At 43.5% G+C, this 15444-nt stretch overlaps 1 protein-coding gene across 15 annotated transcripts in view; it reads left to right on the top strand.

Moving 5' to 3' along the window:
• fbrsl1 (fibrosin-like 1) overlaps positions 1–15444 on the top strand; it is a 531917-nt gene that overhangs the window by 509314 nt on the left and 7159 nt on the right. For 9 of the 15 annotated variants that reach the window (XM_074669463.1, XM_074669460.1, XM_074669458.1 and 6 more), the window contains 9 exons: positions 3394–3814; positions 4687–4946; positions 6321–6571; positions 9736–9786; positions 9987–10082; positions 11964–12035; positions 12333–12362; positions 12666–12737; positions 13794–13926. In XM_074669463.1, coding sequence (XP_074525564.1) covers positions 3394–3814; positions 4687–4946; positions 6321–6571; positions 9736–9786; positions 9987–10082; positions 11964–12035; positions 12333–12362; positions 12666–12737; positions 13794–13926 — 1386 coding nt within the window. Of the gene's footprint in view, positions 1–3393; positions 3815–4686; positions 4947–5994; positions 6156–6320; positions 6572–9735; positions 9787–9986; positions 10083–11963; positions 12036–12332; positions 12363–12665; positions 12738–13793; positions 13927–15444 lie in introns of all 15 variants that reach the window. The other 6 variants (XM_074669465.1, XM_074669457.1, XM_074669452.1 and 3 more) reach the window with 5 other exon arrangements.

Here is a 15444-nt window from a genome sequence, read left to right as displayed (position 1 = left end):
GGTGTGCCTTTGGATTTGCATTGTTTGCGATGCATATCCAGTGTAAAGCAGAGAAAGGTAAATCCTCAGTGTCCCTGTCAGGCAGTTTGCTTTGCATAGCTTTCCACACAGATACAAACAATGCAACACAGACACACAACACCACACAAGATCCACAAACAGGTCACAGTCATCACTTGGCAGTAGTTTCGGCTTTTTGCAGCACATTCTCAACATTGCATTGCTTTTTGACTTTTGCATGTGTTGCTAATTTTTCATCATTTTTGTATTTCCACTGCATTCCTGAATATTTGAAGAATAAATTAAAGTCCTGGACACATTCAGGTCATCTATTCAGGTATTCTGGACAAACAGATGAGGCCCAGCTTACCTTCTGCTAACCTCAGTGTGTTTTATTTCACATGATTATCACTGCAAGGTCAGCTGGCACAGTGAATAGAGGAAAGAAAGAAGAGTGGGGGTGTAGTTTTTGATAAAGAGCTTGTGAAAAGATGACACATAGAACCACAATTACAGCACAGGAGCAGCAGAAAGAATCTTGAAATTTAAGTTAAACACAACGCAGTACTGCATTTAAGAAATGAACGTTGTTAGTTCTTATACCAAGGCAGAACTGGAACAAATAGCAGTGTTTTTTCAGCATTTTTAAGTAACAGAGGGTTTGGGATCATAAACCTCTTTTCTTTTGTCAGTGTGGTGTATTTTTTAAAGAAGTCTGTTTTTTCCTCATCCTTTCATCATGATGAAGACGCTGTGACGACAGTTCATAGGTGCTCAATATGCCCAAGTTTCTGTCACCATTTTTTTGTTGTTTTGTGTGTGTGTGTGTGTGTGTGTGTGTATGTGTGTGTGTGTGTGTGTGTGTGTGTGTGTGTGTGTGTGTGTGTGTGTGTGTGTGTGTGTGTGTGTGTGTGTGTGTGTGTGTGCCAGTGATTTTAATGAGGGATGGGTTGGTCTGAGCTGATACCTCCCTGCCTCCATTAGAGCCCATTAGAATCATCATTAAGATAACCCGCCGCTCGCTGTGGCCCTGGCTCGCCTGCATTAGTATTTGAAACCCCTCTGTATGTGCGAGTGGCCGTAGTGAGACTTCTTTCTGTATCACTCTTCTTGCATTGTGTCTGGGAGAACAGGTTGCCTAGGCAACATCACCCACCGGCGACATTTCGACTGTGGATATTTGCTTCTTCGCCTGTGTGTCTGTATCTGCCCGTCTCTCTGTCTCTGCCTTCAGCTTTCCTCTTTCTCTTTCGTTTGTAGGAGCGAGAGGCTGACAGTTTAATCCAAATCCCAGACCCCTGTAAATCTCAGCCGGGTCTATATTTATAAACGCCCGGACCCCAGAATTCATTAGAAAATCGTGACACCTTAGCCAGCCCCAGTTCTCCCATAAAACGCAAAGAGCACGGGAGGGGGAGCTCGACAAATAAAGAAATAAAAGCTCTGCCTTGCCTTTTTATTGGTCTTTTTACGGCTGTTAGGATCCTTGAAAGATTAAGCAGGCTGTTAATAGGGACTGGATATTCCATTAGTGGGCTGCATGTCGAGTTCTCACTAGCTTGACAGCGGCTCCCGGCTCTTCTCATTTTTTTTTGTTACCGTTGAGAGTGCCCATGGAGCTTTTTTTAATTGAGGTGCTGGTAAGCCTTGTGACTGAAGCACTGCTGCATCAGAGCTGTAGATTAGAGCCGCTTAGAGAGCTTCATCTCCAGCAGGCAGCCCCTCTCCTCCTCTGTCTCTATCTCTTTCTCTGTCCCTGCAAGAACACTTTCTTTTTCCCATTTTTCTACGCGTGTGATGTTTCTGTGCTTCGTAAGAATTCCTCCACGAGCAGCTCAAATGAGTTCAGTAGCTGTTGTCCTTGTAGCGCTTCCCTCTCCTCAAACTTAAACTCTTTGTGGCCCATTTATCCGTTCTCCTAACGCAGAGACGTGCAGGAGATTGAAAAACGTCTTTTCTCTTTCATTAAGATTCATAAGTGCTCTGCGATTCTCTGTGTGTGAAAGGTGTCGAGATGTTGCATTTACTGCCACTTTCATTCCCCCGCTACAGCAGCATATAATTACGGCCATTAAATCGCAACAGCCTAAGTATGAAAAGTCGTTGTTCGGTGGAATGCTGATTAGAAAAGCTTCTCGTCTGTTGAAAAGACCCCTGATAAATGAAAAGACAAAGTGGTGGAGTTCAGAGGGCTTTGCTGTGGTTTCCCAAATCCCCTGAAAGATCAGGACGGGAGGATAGGAAGGCGCGGTGGCAGAGAGGCCAAGATAAGGGGCCACGATCTCCCCTCACAGCACAATTGAAACATAATTATTTCATGCCAGATTGTGTGCTCAGCAAAGCCCTGAATAGGGGCCGACATTTAACTTTAATTAGCTGTGATTTATTCATACTGACTGGATTGCAGGGAGAAATTGGATCATCTGATTATAGTCAAGCATGAAAATGACCTGATTAAACACTTAATGAAACCTAGGGAGAGGGAAGCAGGAGGAACCTTGGGCAGAAGACATTTGGACGACATCATTCAGGAGGAGAGGGGGCTGTGTTTTCTTATCGCTGATCATGTAACTCTCAGAGGCAGACATCTCTCCTTTTATGGCCATAAAGGTTTCGACATGAAGTGTTTCTCAATCCAACAACGGAAGGGTTTGACATCTGAAACTGAACATGGCAGAGGCCTGTGGTTCATGGCGTTTTAGACCAAGATGTCTAACAAGAAAGGCACTCGGAGAGCACAGGCCTCCACCAAGCATATTGTAACTGTGCCGCAACACTTTAGTCCGACTTTAATGTTATACTCCCTTTCATCAGACTGTCTGCTAGTTGCAGGTTTGTGCGATAATTTGTTGTTTGACAGCTCTTAGTATCTAGAATATTGCCAGGATCTGGATCATACTTTTACATCTGTCAGAAATGATGGTGACCTTGTCCTGTATTGTTTTGCAAAGTACTCTGATCATTCATCGCGGAGCTATAAACGCATATGGTGAAAACAGCCCTATCTCACAATGATAAAGAATCCTTTAAAAAAATCGTTTGTTACTTTTTAAGTTATGTTGTTCATAGAAAAACATACAGACAAACTCTGCCAAAAGCATAACCTCCCTGGCGGAGGTAATAATCAGTAAATTTGTAGTGGAAGCCACATGAAAGAGTCTTTGGATTGCATGAGAAACCCAAAACTGATTAAAATGAACAGTGACCTTGATTTATAAGTTAGCATGGCCACTTGCAGGCAATGCTCCATCACCAACACATGACTATGGAGGACTTTAGTTGATTAAAAAATGATAAAGCAGTTGATTTATTATTCTATGGCCACATATTTAGATTTTAAACCGTCTCTTTTCCTGCAGTGATTGACTGGTTTTCTTTGTCTTCTACCCTCAGGTGTGCCCACGAATGAGATTCCCGAGTCCAAGACTTGCAGCTCAGCCAAAGTTTCCGGTCTCCAGCGCAGCCAGGAGCAGAGCAACAGTGAGGTGCTCTTCACGCCTCCCGTGCCCAGCCCCACCCCGGCTTCGGCACCCACGGGCTCTCCTGCCCCGGCTGCAGCGGCGGCCCCCCTTGAGCCCCCTAGATCCTGCCTCCCAAGCCCGCCTCCTCTCAGTGTCAAGAAGGAGCAGCAGCAACCTCCGCCCCCTATCCCCACCCCTCCCTTGTTGAGGACCCAACCTCACCCCCAGTCCCACCCCTCTCATCCACTCGCACACCAGGAGCCTCGAGTTTTTCCGCCCACACAGCACCACGTGCGGCCAGTAATCAGCCACCAGGTGCACCACCCGCTGTACAGCAGCCTCCACGACATCAGGTGGGTTTGTGAGATTTCAGGTGCTGGGAGGCAGCTGTGTTAAATGTATAATGACTTGCTTTTTACAACTAGCTGTTTGTAAGAAAAAAAAAACAAGCTCACGTCAATGCATGTGTCTTATGCTTTAACTGTAAAACACTTGAGCTGTGATAGAGCCATACACTGCAAAAAACTGAAATCTTAAGTGTTTTTGTCTTAATTTCAGTAGAAAATGTATTTTACACTTAACATGAGCCACATTCACCTGAGCACTCTAGAAAAATGTCTTGTTTCAAGTTATTTGAAGACAAAAATGAGGTCTGAGTGTTAAAAAATCTGCCAATGGAACAAGAGAAAAGTAACTTGTATTAAGAAATTATTCTAGTTTCAAGCAAATTTTTGTGCAAATTTCATTGGCAGATTTTTTAACTTGATTTAAGCAATTCAGACCTCAATTTTGTATTAAACAACTTGAAACAAGACATTTGCTGAACTGATACGTTGAATGCGGCTCACATCAAGTATAACAAGACAATTTTCACTTTAACTGAGACAAAAACACTATAAGATAGATTTTGCAGTGAAGGGTGTAGTGTTGTGGTTTGTGTGTGACGATATTTTATCACCACAAGGCATAAAAGTTCAATCATTTGTATAAATCTTACATTCTGTTCATAATTAATGAATGAATAAGTCTTCTAAAACACAGCAGCGCAAAGTTTTACTGTTCAATTGACTGCAACATGTTGTGGTGGCACAAAGAGAAGTGCTTCCAGTAGACCTCACGCTGGTGTATTGTAACTGGTATAACAAACACAGCAGCCTGTTTATTTCTGTCAGTATAAATCTTCTAATGGAGATCTTTGTTTTCTTCTCTCCCTCTGATTCTTCAGCCACAGCAGCAGTCCAGTGGGTCTCCCCAAACAGCACTTGCCCCCCTCCCCTCACCATCACCTCAGCGGGCTCCCCTCATCAGCGCCCGCCTTGCCTCTGTCCATAGCTAACCTCTCTACCTCGCACTATTCCTCCCTACGGAGCCCGGCCCATCGCCATCCGGCCATGTTTGCAACCCCAGCCACACTGCCGCCACCGCCAACCTTACCAACCAACAGTTTAGTGGTGCCCGGGCACCCCGCCGGCACCCCCTACCCAGGTACAGCCGCACACCTCACATGCTAGACGATAGCGTCAGTGCAGAACAAGCATCAAGGATAAACGTTACTGAAAGTTTACAGATCACTCATATCTGGGAGCTGCATCTCTGATCATTGTTGTCATGCTTTGATCAAGAGATACAGTTTGAACACAGGCCTCTCAGAGTGGCCAGATACAGCATTCAATGAGCAGGAGGACATGCTACAGTAATAATTAAAATCATCCATTTGTATTCACAATGTGGGAAAGTTAGTATATATGGTGTTGGGACTGATCAGTTCCTGTGTTTTGCAGATTTGGTAAGTAGAAATTTTTATGAATTTTAGAATTATTTTTTATTTCTCATACCGAAATAACATTTTTGCTCATTTGAGAATCTGATTTATTCTTGAATTCAGTACCTCATTGATTCAAAAATATTAAAGATGTTATTCAGTCTTTCTCAAAGGCACTGTGTGTCTTTAAAGCTAGGTACAAAACACTAAGTTAAAGTGCTCTACAGTTAGAAATATATTATATTCCTTTATTTTTGTGTCCTGAACATGAAGAATGTAGCTCTATTAGAAACCGTGAATAGTCCCACAGAAATACTAAAAATGTCATAGGACATCATGAGCTACTGGCTTTTGTGTTACCCTTATTTACTCTGTATTTATAGTAACTTATTGTTTAGAGGGTGATTATTTCAGTGTATTTCAGTAATGGAAAATGTAAGCAAAGAGCCGGACAGTCATCACAGCTGGAGACATCTTCAGCGTACTGCGAGCAGCACTCAGTCAGCAATCTGACGCAACCTCAACCGCCAGAATAACAATTCCTCTGGCAGCAGTATGTGATCTATATATAACAGTTTGATATGTTCCACAATCTCAAAAAAAAAAAAAAAAAAAATCTTGTGCTGCAACAGGAGGAAACAAATGTCTCCAGCAATGATGGCTGCCTACACATATGTGATAGCTATGCCAGCTGTGCATTGACTTTCTCATAGAGGGCACGAGTGTGTGTGTTTTCTGCTGGGATGACTCTTGGTTCTCTCTTGTCTTTAGATACCAGCCTGTTGATATCATTCAACCAACCAATCATGTATTGCCAGCCTCATTCGGGGATTCTGATTGGCACATTGTCACAGGCAACTCTCTTACCACCACCAATGAGTCCCCACGTAGAAAACCCTCACAGCATGAGCTGGAGAAACAGAGAATGCCAGGTGACTATTTTCTTCTTCTTCTACCCTTGTTGTGAAGACTGACTGGGCGCCCGTGCCTCTTTTTCTTGTGTCCCCCCCCTTCCCTCTCCCCGCCCCCTGTTTTTTCTTTTCTTTCTTTCCCTTTTTTTTTTTTTTTTTGGTTTTCCTCGCTCTCCTTTCTTACAGAGCATGACCTCCTGAGGCAGGAGCTGAACAACCGCTTCCTGGTTCAGAGTTCAGAGCGGGGCCGGGGGCCGTCCGCCTCTCCGCTGGCCCCCGTGTCGCTCCTGAGGGCCGAGTTTCACCAACACCAGCACATGCACCAGCACCAACACACCCACCAGCACACCTTCACGCCCTTCCCCGCCAGTCTGCCCCCGGCCGCCATCCTCACCCCGCCCACCGCACCCCCCATGGTGCGTACCCAAGCCAGAAATGTGAGGATAAGTAAAACTAAAAAGCTCCCAAACCCCACCTGTCACCCCTCCCAATCTACTCTTCAATGGACTCCTACCTTTTTTCTTTACCCCCCAAATTCACCAAACATGTCCAGTAGATGTAGGAACCCCTCCCTCCAAAGATTCAGTTTGACTTTTGCTCTCCGATTTGTGTTTGCTGCTGAAGCCTGATGAGAAGATGGAAGCAACACATCTGTTCCTCCGCAACAGGAACGAAAAGCTTGGCGTAGACGTCCCACTGGCTCTCGACCCCCTCTTCACACACAAATACACAAAGCACACACACACTGACTTTAGGTTGTTCCCTCTTAAGTTGTTTAAACCGAGCACATACTTTTCGCCTTCAAACACTTTCCTCCATGGAGGGACTGTTCATAAAACCATGCCTTCACATTCTGCATCACTTCTCCTAGAGACCATTTTCTGACCCTGCATGTTTCCCAAATACGCCAACGTCGACAAATCTTATTGAATTATTCACCTTGGTCTTAACTTTGACTGAGATTTGTTGTTCATTGTTTGCTGAGGGTCAAAAAAGGCCAGCTGCTGCAAGGCAAGCTCCACAACTGTTTGCATATGGATGTGTTTTAAGTGGTTTTGAATGTTTTCATTTGCCTGTTCTGAAAGAGCAACAAAGGCAGCGTAAGACAGATGCGCGTGTGTGTATGTGTGTCAATGCATTCCTTTAGCTCCTCACCACAAATGTGTACATGTGTGTACGTGTGTGCACCGACTGCATCTGCCAGCAGAAAATCAAAGCCGTGCAGCCGGTTAAATGACTTCACTGCAGATGAAGGCAGCAGATGACATCATGGTTTAACTGTTTTGATAATAGTTGTAATTGCTTCCGTGCTTTGACTTCCCTCAAGACTACAACACAGAGGAAGAAAGGTTATGACTAATTATCCATCATTTTAAAAGCTCAGCCGTTTGACAGTCAATGCGGACGTTTGTAGCTTTTTGGCATTAGTCAAATAGATGTAATCCATCACTTCATGACCTCTGATTAAAAGCCTGAGGTCCCATTAAGGCTCCACTCTAGATTATCCTCATCCTGTACATTAAAAGTCAAAGCTTTGGTATTTACAGCCCAGCCTGAGATAAGAATAGAGACTGTTTAGACCACTCTGCAGCAAACACACCAGCTGATATCTGCTCTGCTGTTCATTCCTGACATGCTAGGAATTATATACAGCACACAGCTCCCTCTTTGAAGATAAAAGAGGCCATTTTCCTCATCTCGCTAATGCTTGCATTATGTAGCCCATGATGTACTGACCCCATCTCCAGCGTGCTGTTATGATAGGATTCGAAACGACCATTAATGTCTTCTTTCTGTGTTTTTTTTTCTGTTTTAATTGAAACTGTGTTGTTACTTAACTTGTGCCTTTTCCTCTCCCTCCTCCCCTCAGACACAGAGTTGTTTTTTTTCTCTCTTTGCTCGAAGAGGCAGGAGTAATGTTGATGTTGTGCTCTCTTTCTCTCCTCTGCTCTCTAAACACCACATGTCATTTCAGCTATGTAACAGTCGTTGGCTAATGGCTGTAATTAATGAAATTATGAAGCCTTTATTTTTGTTGATTGTTTGACGCCCTCAAGCAGCTGGCTTGCCAAATGGCAGCACTGGGTCTCCTCTGCCCCGCCCCTCTGTCTTTGGACGAGGAGTATCCTTAATTGTTATAAGATGAAATGTTAAGCTTTAATTAGCTTAAGCTGTTGACTGTAAAACTGTGACAGGCTCCATAAATTATAAGAGCAAGCGCTTTTGTTTTTTCTGTTCCTGTTTTTTTTTGTTTTTGTTTTTTTACAAGGCCATAAAGTGGCCAAATTCCCTCTCTCGGTGTCAGACATTAAACAGACCGCGCCTTCAGAAATGCAGAGGAGCTGTTTAATGAGCTCGGAAGCTGGCTCAGTGTTTCCTCTCAGTAGGCCGTCTGTCTTTGATTTCTGCCCATTATCGCCCACAAACAAGGCCGCCAACACCATCGCTGACATCGCAGCCATTTTGTCTGCAGATGTGAACGGCTCTGCTTCACCAGAAGGCCTCTGATTCAAACCCAGCGTCTCCACCAGCAGCTTACTCCTCTTCCCCCTGCTTCAACCAGCCGTGTCACCGCACAGGCTCACACAGAAACACTGATTCATACCCACTCATTTCCCTGTTTTATGTAAACCAAAATCGTCTGCGCCTGCCAAGTGAGCTTTGGGAAAACACTCGCAAAGAGTACCTGCAAATGGTTTGTGTATTTGTGGAAAAGGAATAAGTTACTGTCGCTTGTAATTAGCCTGTCTCAAAATAGAGAGCTAGTATTGGCTGGAGAACAGATGTACAAAGTCCCCATTCATACTTATGGCAACGTTCTCCATCCTCTCCCTCCCTCTGCCTGCTTCTCAGCTTACTGACCAGATTCCCATGTGCTCAGGAGATGATTAGAAATATTCTCTCATACAACTGCGTCCTTTCTATACGGCATAACTTATCCACAGAGGAGATTTCAGCACATCATGACTACATGCTACATGCTGAGATGTCCTGAAATAGCTCCTATGATTGTAAATGTCATCGACTCGATTTAGTTTCTAGAGAAGCACTGTGTGTGCTAATGCACTGAAAATCTGCCTGATTTTGAAGTCTTTCTCCTCACAACTGAAACAAGCGAAACGTCCTCCCGTTCTGTACCATCCCCCCCAAAACAAGCCTTTACAGTCAAGAGCGATTAGATTCACATTTCTACAAATTTTCCAGCGAATAGAAACAACTGGTCTGGTTTTCAAACCTTCTGATTCCCAAGTAAAGCCTCCACGCCCCAAGTCTGTATGCTCAATTGGAAAATCATGCTGGCTGTCTTCATCTTGGCAGTCTGCTAAAGCAGTCGAATTGTCAGTAATTTAACCGCCTATCTGACCACGCAGTTTAAGTAAACCCATGACCAGTGCAAGCCAGCTGCTTTACTCTGGGGCTTATTATTCTGGATCAAAAGCCTGCATATTACCAGTTACAGATGCTGATCATGTGTTTTGTTTTAGTGATGTAAAAATAATGAGAGATTACTTTCTGAGAAGGTTTTTGCATGAGGGATTTCGTGTAAGTAAATCACTTTTCTGGCTCTTTTCCTAATTCCTCTGTCTCTAATCTCTTCCAGTTCGACAAATACACCCCCAAACTGGACAATCCATTCATAAGACATTCAAACGTGAGTTCTTCTCACTCCTTCTGATTTAAATGTGTTATTTGCATTTGGCAAATCAAATATTTGACATATTTGAATGTTGCCGTGAGAGCATTTATTGTTGCCGTGGTTCTGTGCGTGCTTATGCTTGAGTCCTGTTTGTTTCTCTGTATGATTTTGTTTTGTGCCTTTTTGTGTCTCCCATCCTCCTCTTTTCTCCCCAGTTCTTCCCCTCCTACCCCCCCACCATGCCAGGCATGCCCCCGCTGCTCCCACACTCAGGACCCTTCAGCTCGCTGCAAGGAGCCTTCCAGCCCAAGGTCAGCCCCGCATCCTGATCCTCAAACCACCAGATACAGACAGGCAGAGGATCTCAGGGAGCACTGGCACAAACTATTACGAGGAATTGAACTTAACTAAAACACATGGCATTAATAACACACAAAAGATTTTTATAATGTCGGCTTTATTGGTGAAAAAGAAAAGACACTTTGTCAAAACACAGTTATACGATTAGGAGGAAAGCAATAAAAGAAATACTGAACAGACTCTGCATGACAGAAGCAATAAAACATGTAATGCACCAGTTACTTTTAGTTTGCTGCCCAGTTTGTGTTGATGTCCTAAACACCAAGGCAACAAAGTGAAATTAGATTTCTACTCTCTGGGTTGAAAAATATGTGTCTGTGTCTTTAAAAATATCATTGGATGATAAATCTTATCTGTTTTTTGTGCTTATTGTTTTTATACTCTGAAATAACACAGCACATAACATTAGCCTGTCTTTCTCCTGTCTGTCTTTGGAGATACAAGTAGCAGAGTTCTGTACTGATGTGAAACAGGATTCTTCAAAAGTTCAAATCATCCCATTTTAATCCATAAATCCGTCTAAAATCCCCAGTCTGACTTTACTGGACTTGAACCAGAGACAGAGCTGCTTGCTGATCTGAGTCATGCTTGTCCGCTTTAGAGCAAGAGGTAACCTCTGAGGTTGAAATGAAGCTAATGCAAAAGTGAATTTGAACTGCAGTTCCTGAAATGTCCATTTGAAGCTGGCTCCACAGTGCACATAGTATCTGTGCAGTCCCATTTTAAAATGTTTAACAGGAGAATTGAACATTGAATTTATCTATACGCACAGCACAAGGCACAATAAGATACTATCAAAGTGAGGAGTAACTCAAACGTTAACATAGTTAAGAGCGTGGTTGATTTGACTTACACATAGGAGCATGATAGCTAAAAGCTCACCTCAGCTCCTCCTCTCTTCCTGTTTCTAAATTGATCAAGAGTTGGGCTGAGTCAGCATTTCCAGCCTGATAGTCGTCATCTTTGGGCTGGTTTCAAAAACCGAGAGGTTATGTCACAGGGACTAAGCTCAGGTTTTATGAAATCTCCTTACTTAGGAAAGGAAAGAAGTGAAGATGCACCAACAGTGCAGGGGAGGTGTGGGAGGAGGGTGAGTCTGTCTGGCAGATGCCCAGCGGCTGTGACCCGGTGTAAGCCACCAATCAAAGCTGGCCTAAATCCTCTGGCTTTATTCCCGGGGGGCTCCGTCATGGAGGGGCCCTTTTGTCGCAGGCCCCTCCAGATGGTTCAGGGAACAGCCTTTTGCGTCTAAAGCCCCAGCTAAGTATTCTTGGAGAGGAGCCTCGGGACTGGGGGGGGGGGGGGGGTGTCTGTGTTTGTTTGTGGGGGCTGGTGACCTGGGTCACCCTGCAGAATCTTCCTATCCCTGATGTGGGGATGGATTAATGAGGCTGATCCAGGCACTTGCGCTCCAAAGACTTAAAGAGGAGATCAGGGAGATCAGGGATGTGTTACTCTGGTGTGGCTCAGTGCCTACAGCATCAATACGGTGTTATCTAATGACGTCAGTCACACAGGGGCAGCCATGGAGGATTATAAAAGGAGGACATAAGGTCACCATGATGCTGGCATCGGTAGCTGGAGGGTCTTTGAGTGGTTTTCAGATATGCTAATTATGCTATATACTTTTGCACATCTGCAGTGTGTGTGAGCATTTAGAGAAACAAAGAGTTAAACCAAAGATTTTGATCATACTCTTTCTGACTTCTGACTTAAAATATGTAACAAGTTTTGCTTTATTTTTGACCCATTCATGCCTTAAAAAGTAAAGCTAATGACCTTGTATTTCTTCTTTTTCTCTCCCTCTTTGTCCTTTTCTCTCTGTCTGCCAGGCATCTAATCCCATCGACGTAGCGGCCCGTCCTGGAGCAGTACCTCACACACTCCTACAGAAGGATCCTCGGGTAAGCAATAGATGGAGAGCTTCTCAAACAGAGTCTGCTTTGGCTCTTTTCCTCTTGGTGAAAGCCACAAATGTACTGTATAGACAGAACGACTGGCAGGGAAATTTGTATGCATGAATTTACATTACATGCATCTGCACAGACACATGTACCGGAAGTTCCTCTGTGATTTACAAAAAAAAGAAAATATGAGCTAGGAGTAACTTTTGGAGCTCTATACGTTCTGACTCCTTGTCTTTGTTGTTGTCGACGATGATGATGATGATGATGATGGTGACTGTGTGTTTGTCCATACAGATAACAGATCCATTCAGGACATCTGTTAGGGTAAGTGCTTTCCTTGTCTGTCATGTGTTAAGTGTTTCTCTCTGGCCAGGCCACAAAGTCTAAACTGGAAATTCTTCAACATTTCCTGATCAAACATATGCAGGCTTTTGGCTGCATTTAAGGTTAGCTTTGAGGTCTATTTTTGGCTGAAGTCAGGAGTAGATTTTCTTAATCCGTTGCCTGGTTGAAATTCTGACGAGTTCCCACTTTGTAGTTTGGCCAGAAAATCTTAACGCCAGAATCCATTTTTAGCTCCCAATATCAAAGCCAGCAGGCTAACCTCAGTTTCTCTCTAAATTTTAGAAACCTGGCAAGTGGTGCGCAGTGCATGTCCAGATCGCATGGCAGATCTACCACCACCAGCAGAAAATGAAGGTGCGTGAGATGGATAATGATGTCTTGCAGGAGTCTTGCTCTCATGTAGAACCAGATACAGCATGTTTGTCAAATTATAACCACCTATATAGCGTACTCCTTTGAAACATAGATGGGCTGGGCAAACTGGATTGTGGATTTTGTCTCTAAAATAAGTCTAGCCAGTCAGGAATGAGGAAAAGCAGCAAAGTCATGCCTGTAAGAGCACAAATGTAACAAAAACAACCTCTTATTAAGTGTTCCCTAAGAATTAAAAACACAAGGTTACACTTGATAAGCATAAATCTAATCTCTGAGGATAGCTCACTCCATCCAAACAGAATGGGGCAGCAGATTATATCCTGTAATGTCTACAGTGCACAAACACACAAGAGTCAAAGTCACTTTTAAATCCTCTATTCCTGTTTTTGAACAGCAAACATGTTACAGAACATTCAGAGAAAAAAAAAAGAAAGCTTCATTTTTGCTGCAGTCCTCAGGGTTGTCTCAAGGTTTTCAGAACTAAATACAACTTGAGCGGGATAAAGTGTGCACACAGAAGTAATGAAAAACATGTCGGGGAGAGACCAGAGAGAAAAAATAAAACAAAAATTAATGAGGTTTGCTACGATAAGATGTAACCACGGGGCCTTTGGTTGTCCACCTGCATAAATATCTGTATAAAGGAGCCCTACACACTTAACCCACATAGATGCTGAATTGCAGAGGCAGATCCCAAAGGGGTTAGTTGTTTTAACCAAGAGGCTGAATAAGAGCCAACATAACCGAAAAGCACTCAGATTCTCCTCTAACTGAGGTGCATCAGCCTCATTGTGGAGATCCTCTGTTTAAACTGATTGGTGTAAGTCCGATTTGAGCCCTGAACCCTGTTACCAAAGATTTAGTGTCCCTAACCATGGACATGTATGTGTTGTAAAACAGTAGACCAGACAGTCAGCCTTTGTTGATTAATCTGTCACCAGGATAAACCACCTGACTGTCGTTTGAAGTGAGACGTACTCCTGTTCACAGCTCTGTCTTTCATCACTGTGTCTTCCTCTCCTCTCTCGGCTACAGCAAATGCAGCTGGATCCTCACAAACTTGACATGAACGGGAAGCTGGACCTGTTCAGTCGACCCCCGGCTCCAGGGGTCTTCCCCGGGTTCCCGTACCCTCATGACCTGGCGCGACCCCTCTTCTCCACCACAGGTCAGTAGGGGCCTCCTAACACCAAATGCATGGCCTGAAACAAAACCTTCAGAAACACTCAAATTATCCCATTTCAAGCCTTTCAGTGCCATTTTTGTCTTTATGCAAATGAGCATGTCAAAATTATTCCTCCACCGCTGCAGTGAAAAGGCATCCTTTTTTCCCTCTCCTCTCATGTAATGCTCTCTTAATTATAGTGCTTTTGAAGCAAATGTTTAGCCAGTAAAGGGAGTCAGATTTTGCTATGAATATGGATGATTCTTGGTTAGGTAATTGACTGATTTGCCCTGCGTTGGAGGGCAACAGAGAGGCGAGCGGCCTTTGACTGGTAATTATGCAGTGCTGTGTCAGAGCCACTCCTGTAATTGCTTCTTTCATTAACAATTCATGGAATATGGGTGATGGTTACAGCGTTTAGTCGGAGACTGACCCCAATAAGCAGCCATTCACACACAAACATGCAACAGCTGAAATGAGAGCAAAATATCAATCGCTAATTTGCTCAATGGCTTTGCTCAGACATCTCCACTCAAGCTTGAATCTGGATTCAACAAGTCTGAGAAGCTGTTGCGGGGAAATGTTTGAGATCACTGACTCAGATTTATAGTTTAAAGGCACAGTGAGGAGTTGTTGACTCTTATACTGATGCCTCTACACAACCTGTGAAGTAAAATGACATAATCAGTAACTAGATTGTTTAGTTCTGTATTCTGCCTGTGTTTGGGTCAGATTTATTCAGAAAAAACAGAGTCACTATTCAGCTTTCAACCAGAAGTATTTGTGTTCAGAACTCTGCTTGCAAAGTTTAGTCATGAGAAGTAATTAAGCAAGCAGAAGGAGGTTTTCTTGAACTCTTACTTTCACTCAGTGTTTTCTACTCATTGCCTTAACAGGATCAGCAAAAAAACGTATGTTTAAGAATTTATTTGGATGGAGAAACTCTTCAACCAGGACTTTGTTATGACAACAGCTATGAGTAGGGTTCAGTGTTTGTGCAAGCGTGTGCATGTTTCACTGCTCTTTGAGGACTTAAGAGTTAAACTGTGTGCATATAAATAAGTCAGGTGTTTATTGGGACAGTAGAGCATACATTATGACCATAGGCTGTATAAAAATTTATTTAGTCTCCACAACATCACCCGTCTGTTCCTAAGACAGCGAAATGAAGCCAATCAGTGGACGCAGCCATAATTGATATGACGTAGTCTTTGAGCTTCCTTTCTAACAGCTATGGGGCGCCCTCAGTCACATGAGCTGAGCTATGTCTCTGATTGGACAATCAAACCATGCTCTTATCTTCTAAACTGTTGAGTTAGAAAAAAAAAATCACCCCCCATATGGTGTGCCGATAGCAACATCAGCATTTCAGACTCAAGCTGTTTTTTTTGAGCCAGGCTGTAAATATGCTTTTTAATGCTGTAAAAGTGTATATTTGTTGTCTCTGTGTGTACATGGCTTCCCGTCTTTCTGCAGCCAGCCTCTCCATGAACAGCAACTTTTAGCACCCCTGCATAGGCT

This window comes from Halichoeres trimaculatus, unplaced genomic scaffold (genome assembly GCF_033239565.1).
Source record: "Halichoeres trimaculatus isolate MK-OKI-2021-1 unplaced genomic scaffold, fHalTri1.1 fHalTri1_scaffold_5, whole genome shotgun sequence".
Taxonomy (NCBI): Eukaryota; Metazoa; Chordata; class Actinopteri; order Labriformes; family Labridae; genus Halichoeres; species Halichoeres trimaculatus.
This window is presented reverse-complemented; position numbering and strand designations above follow the sequence as displayed.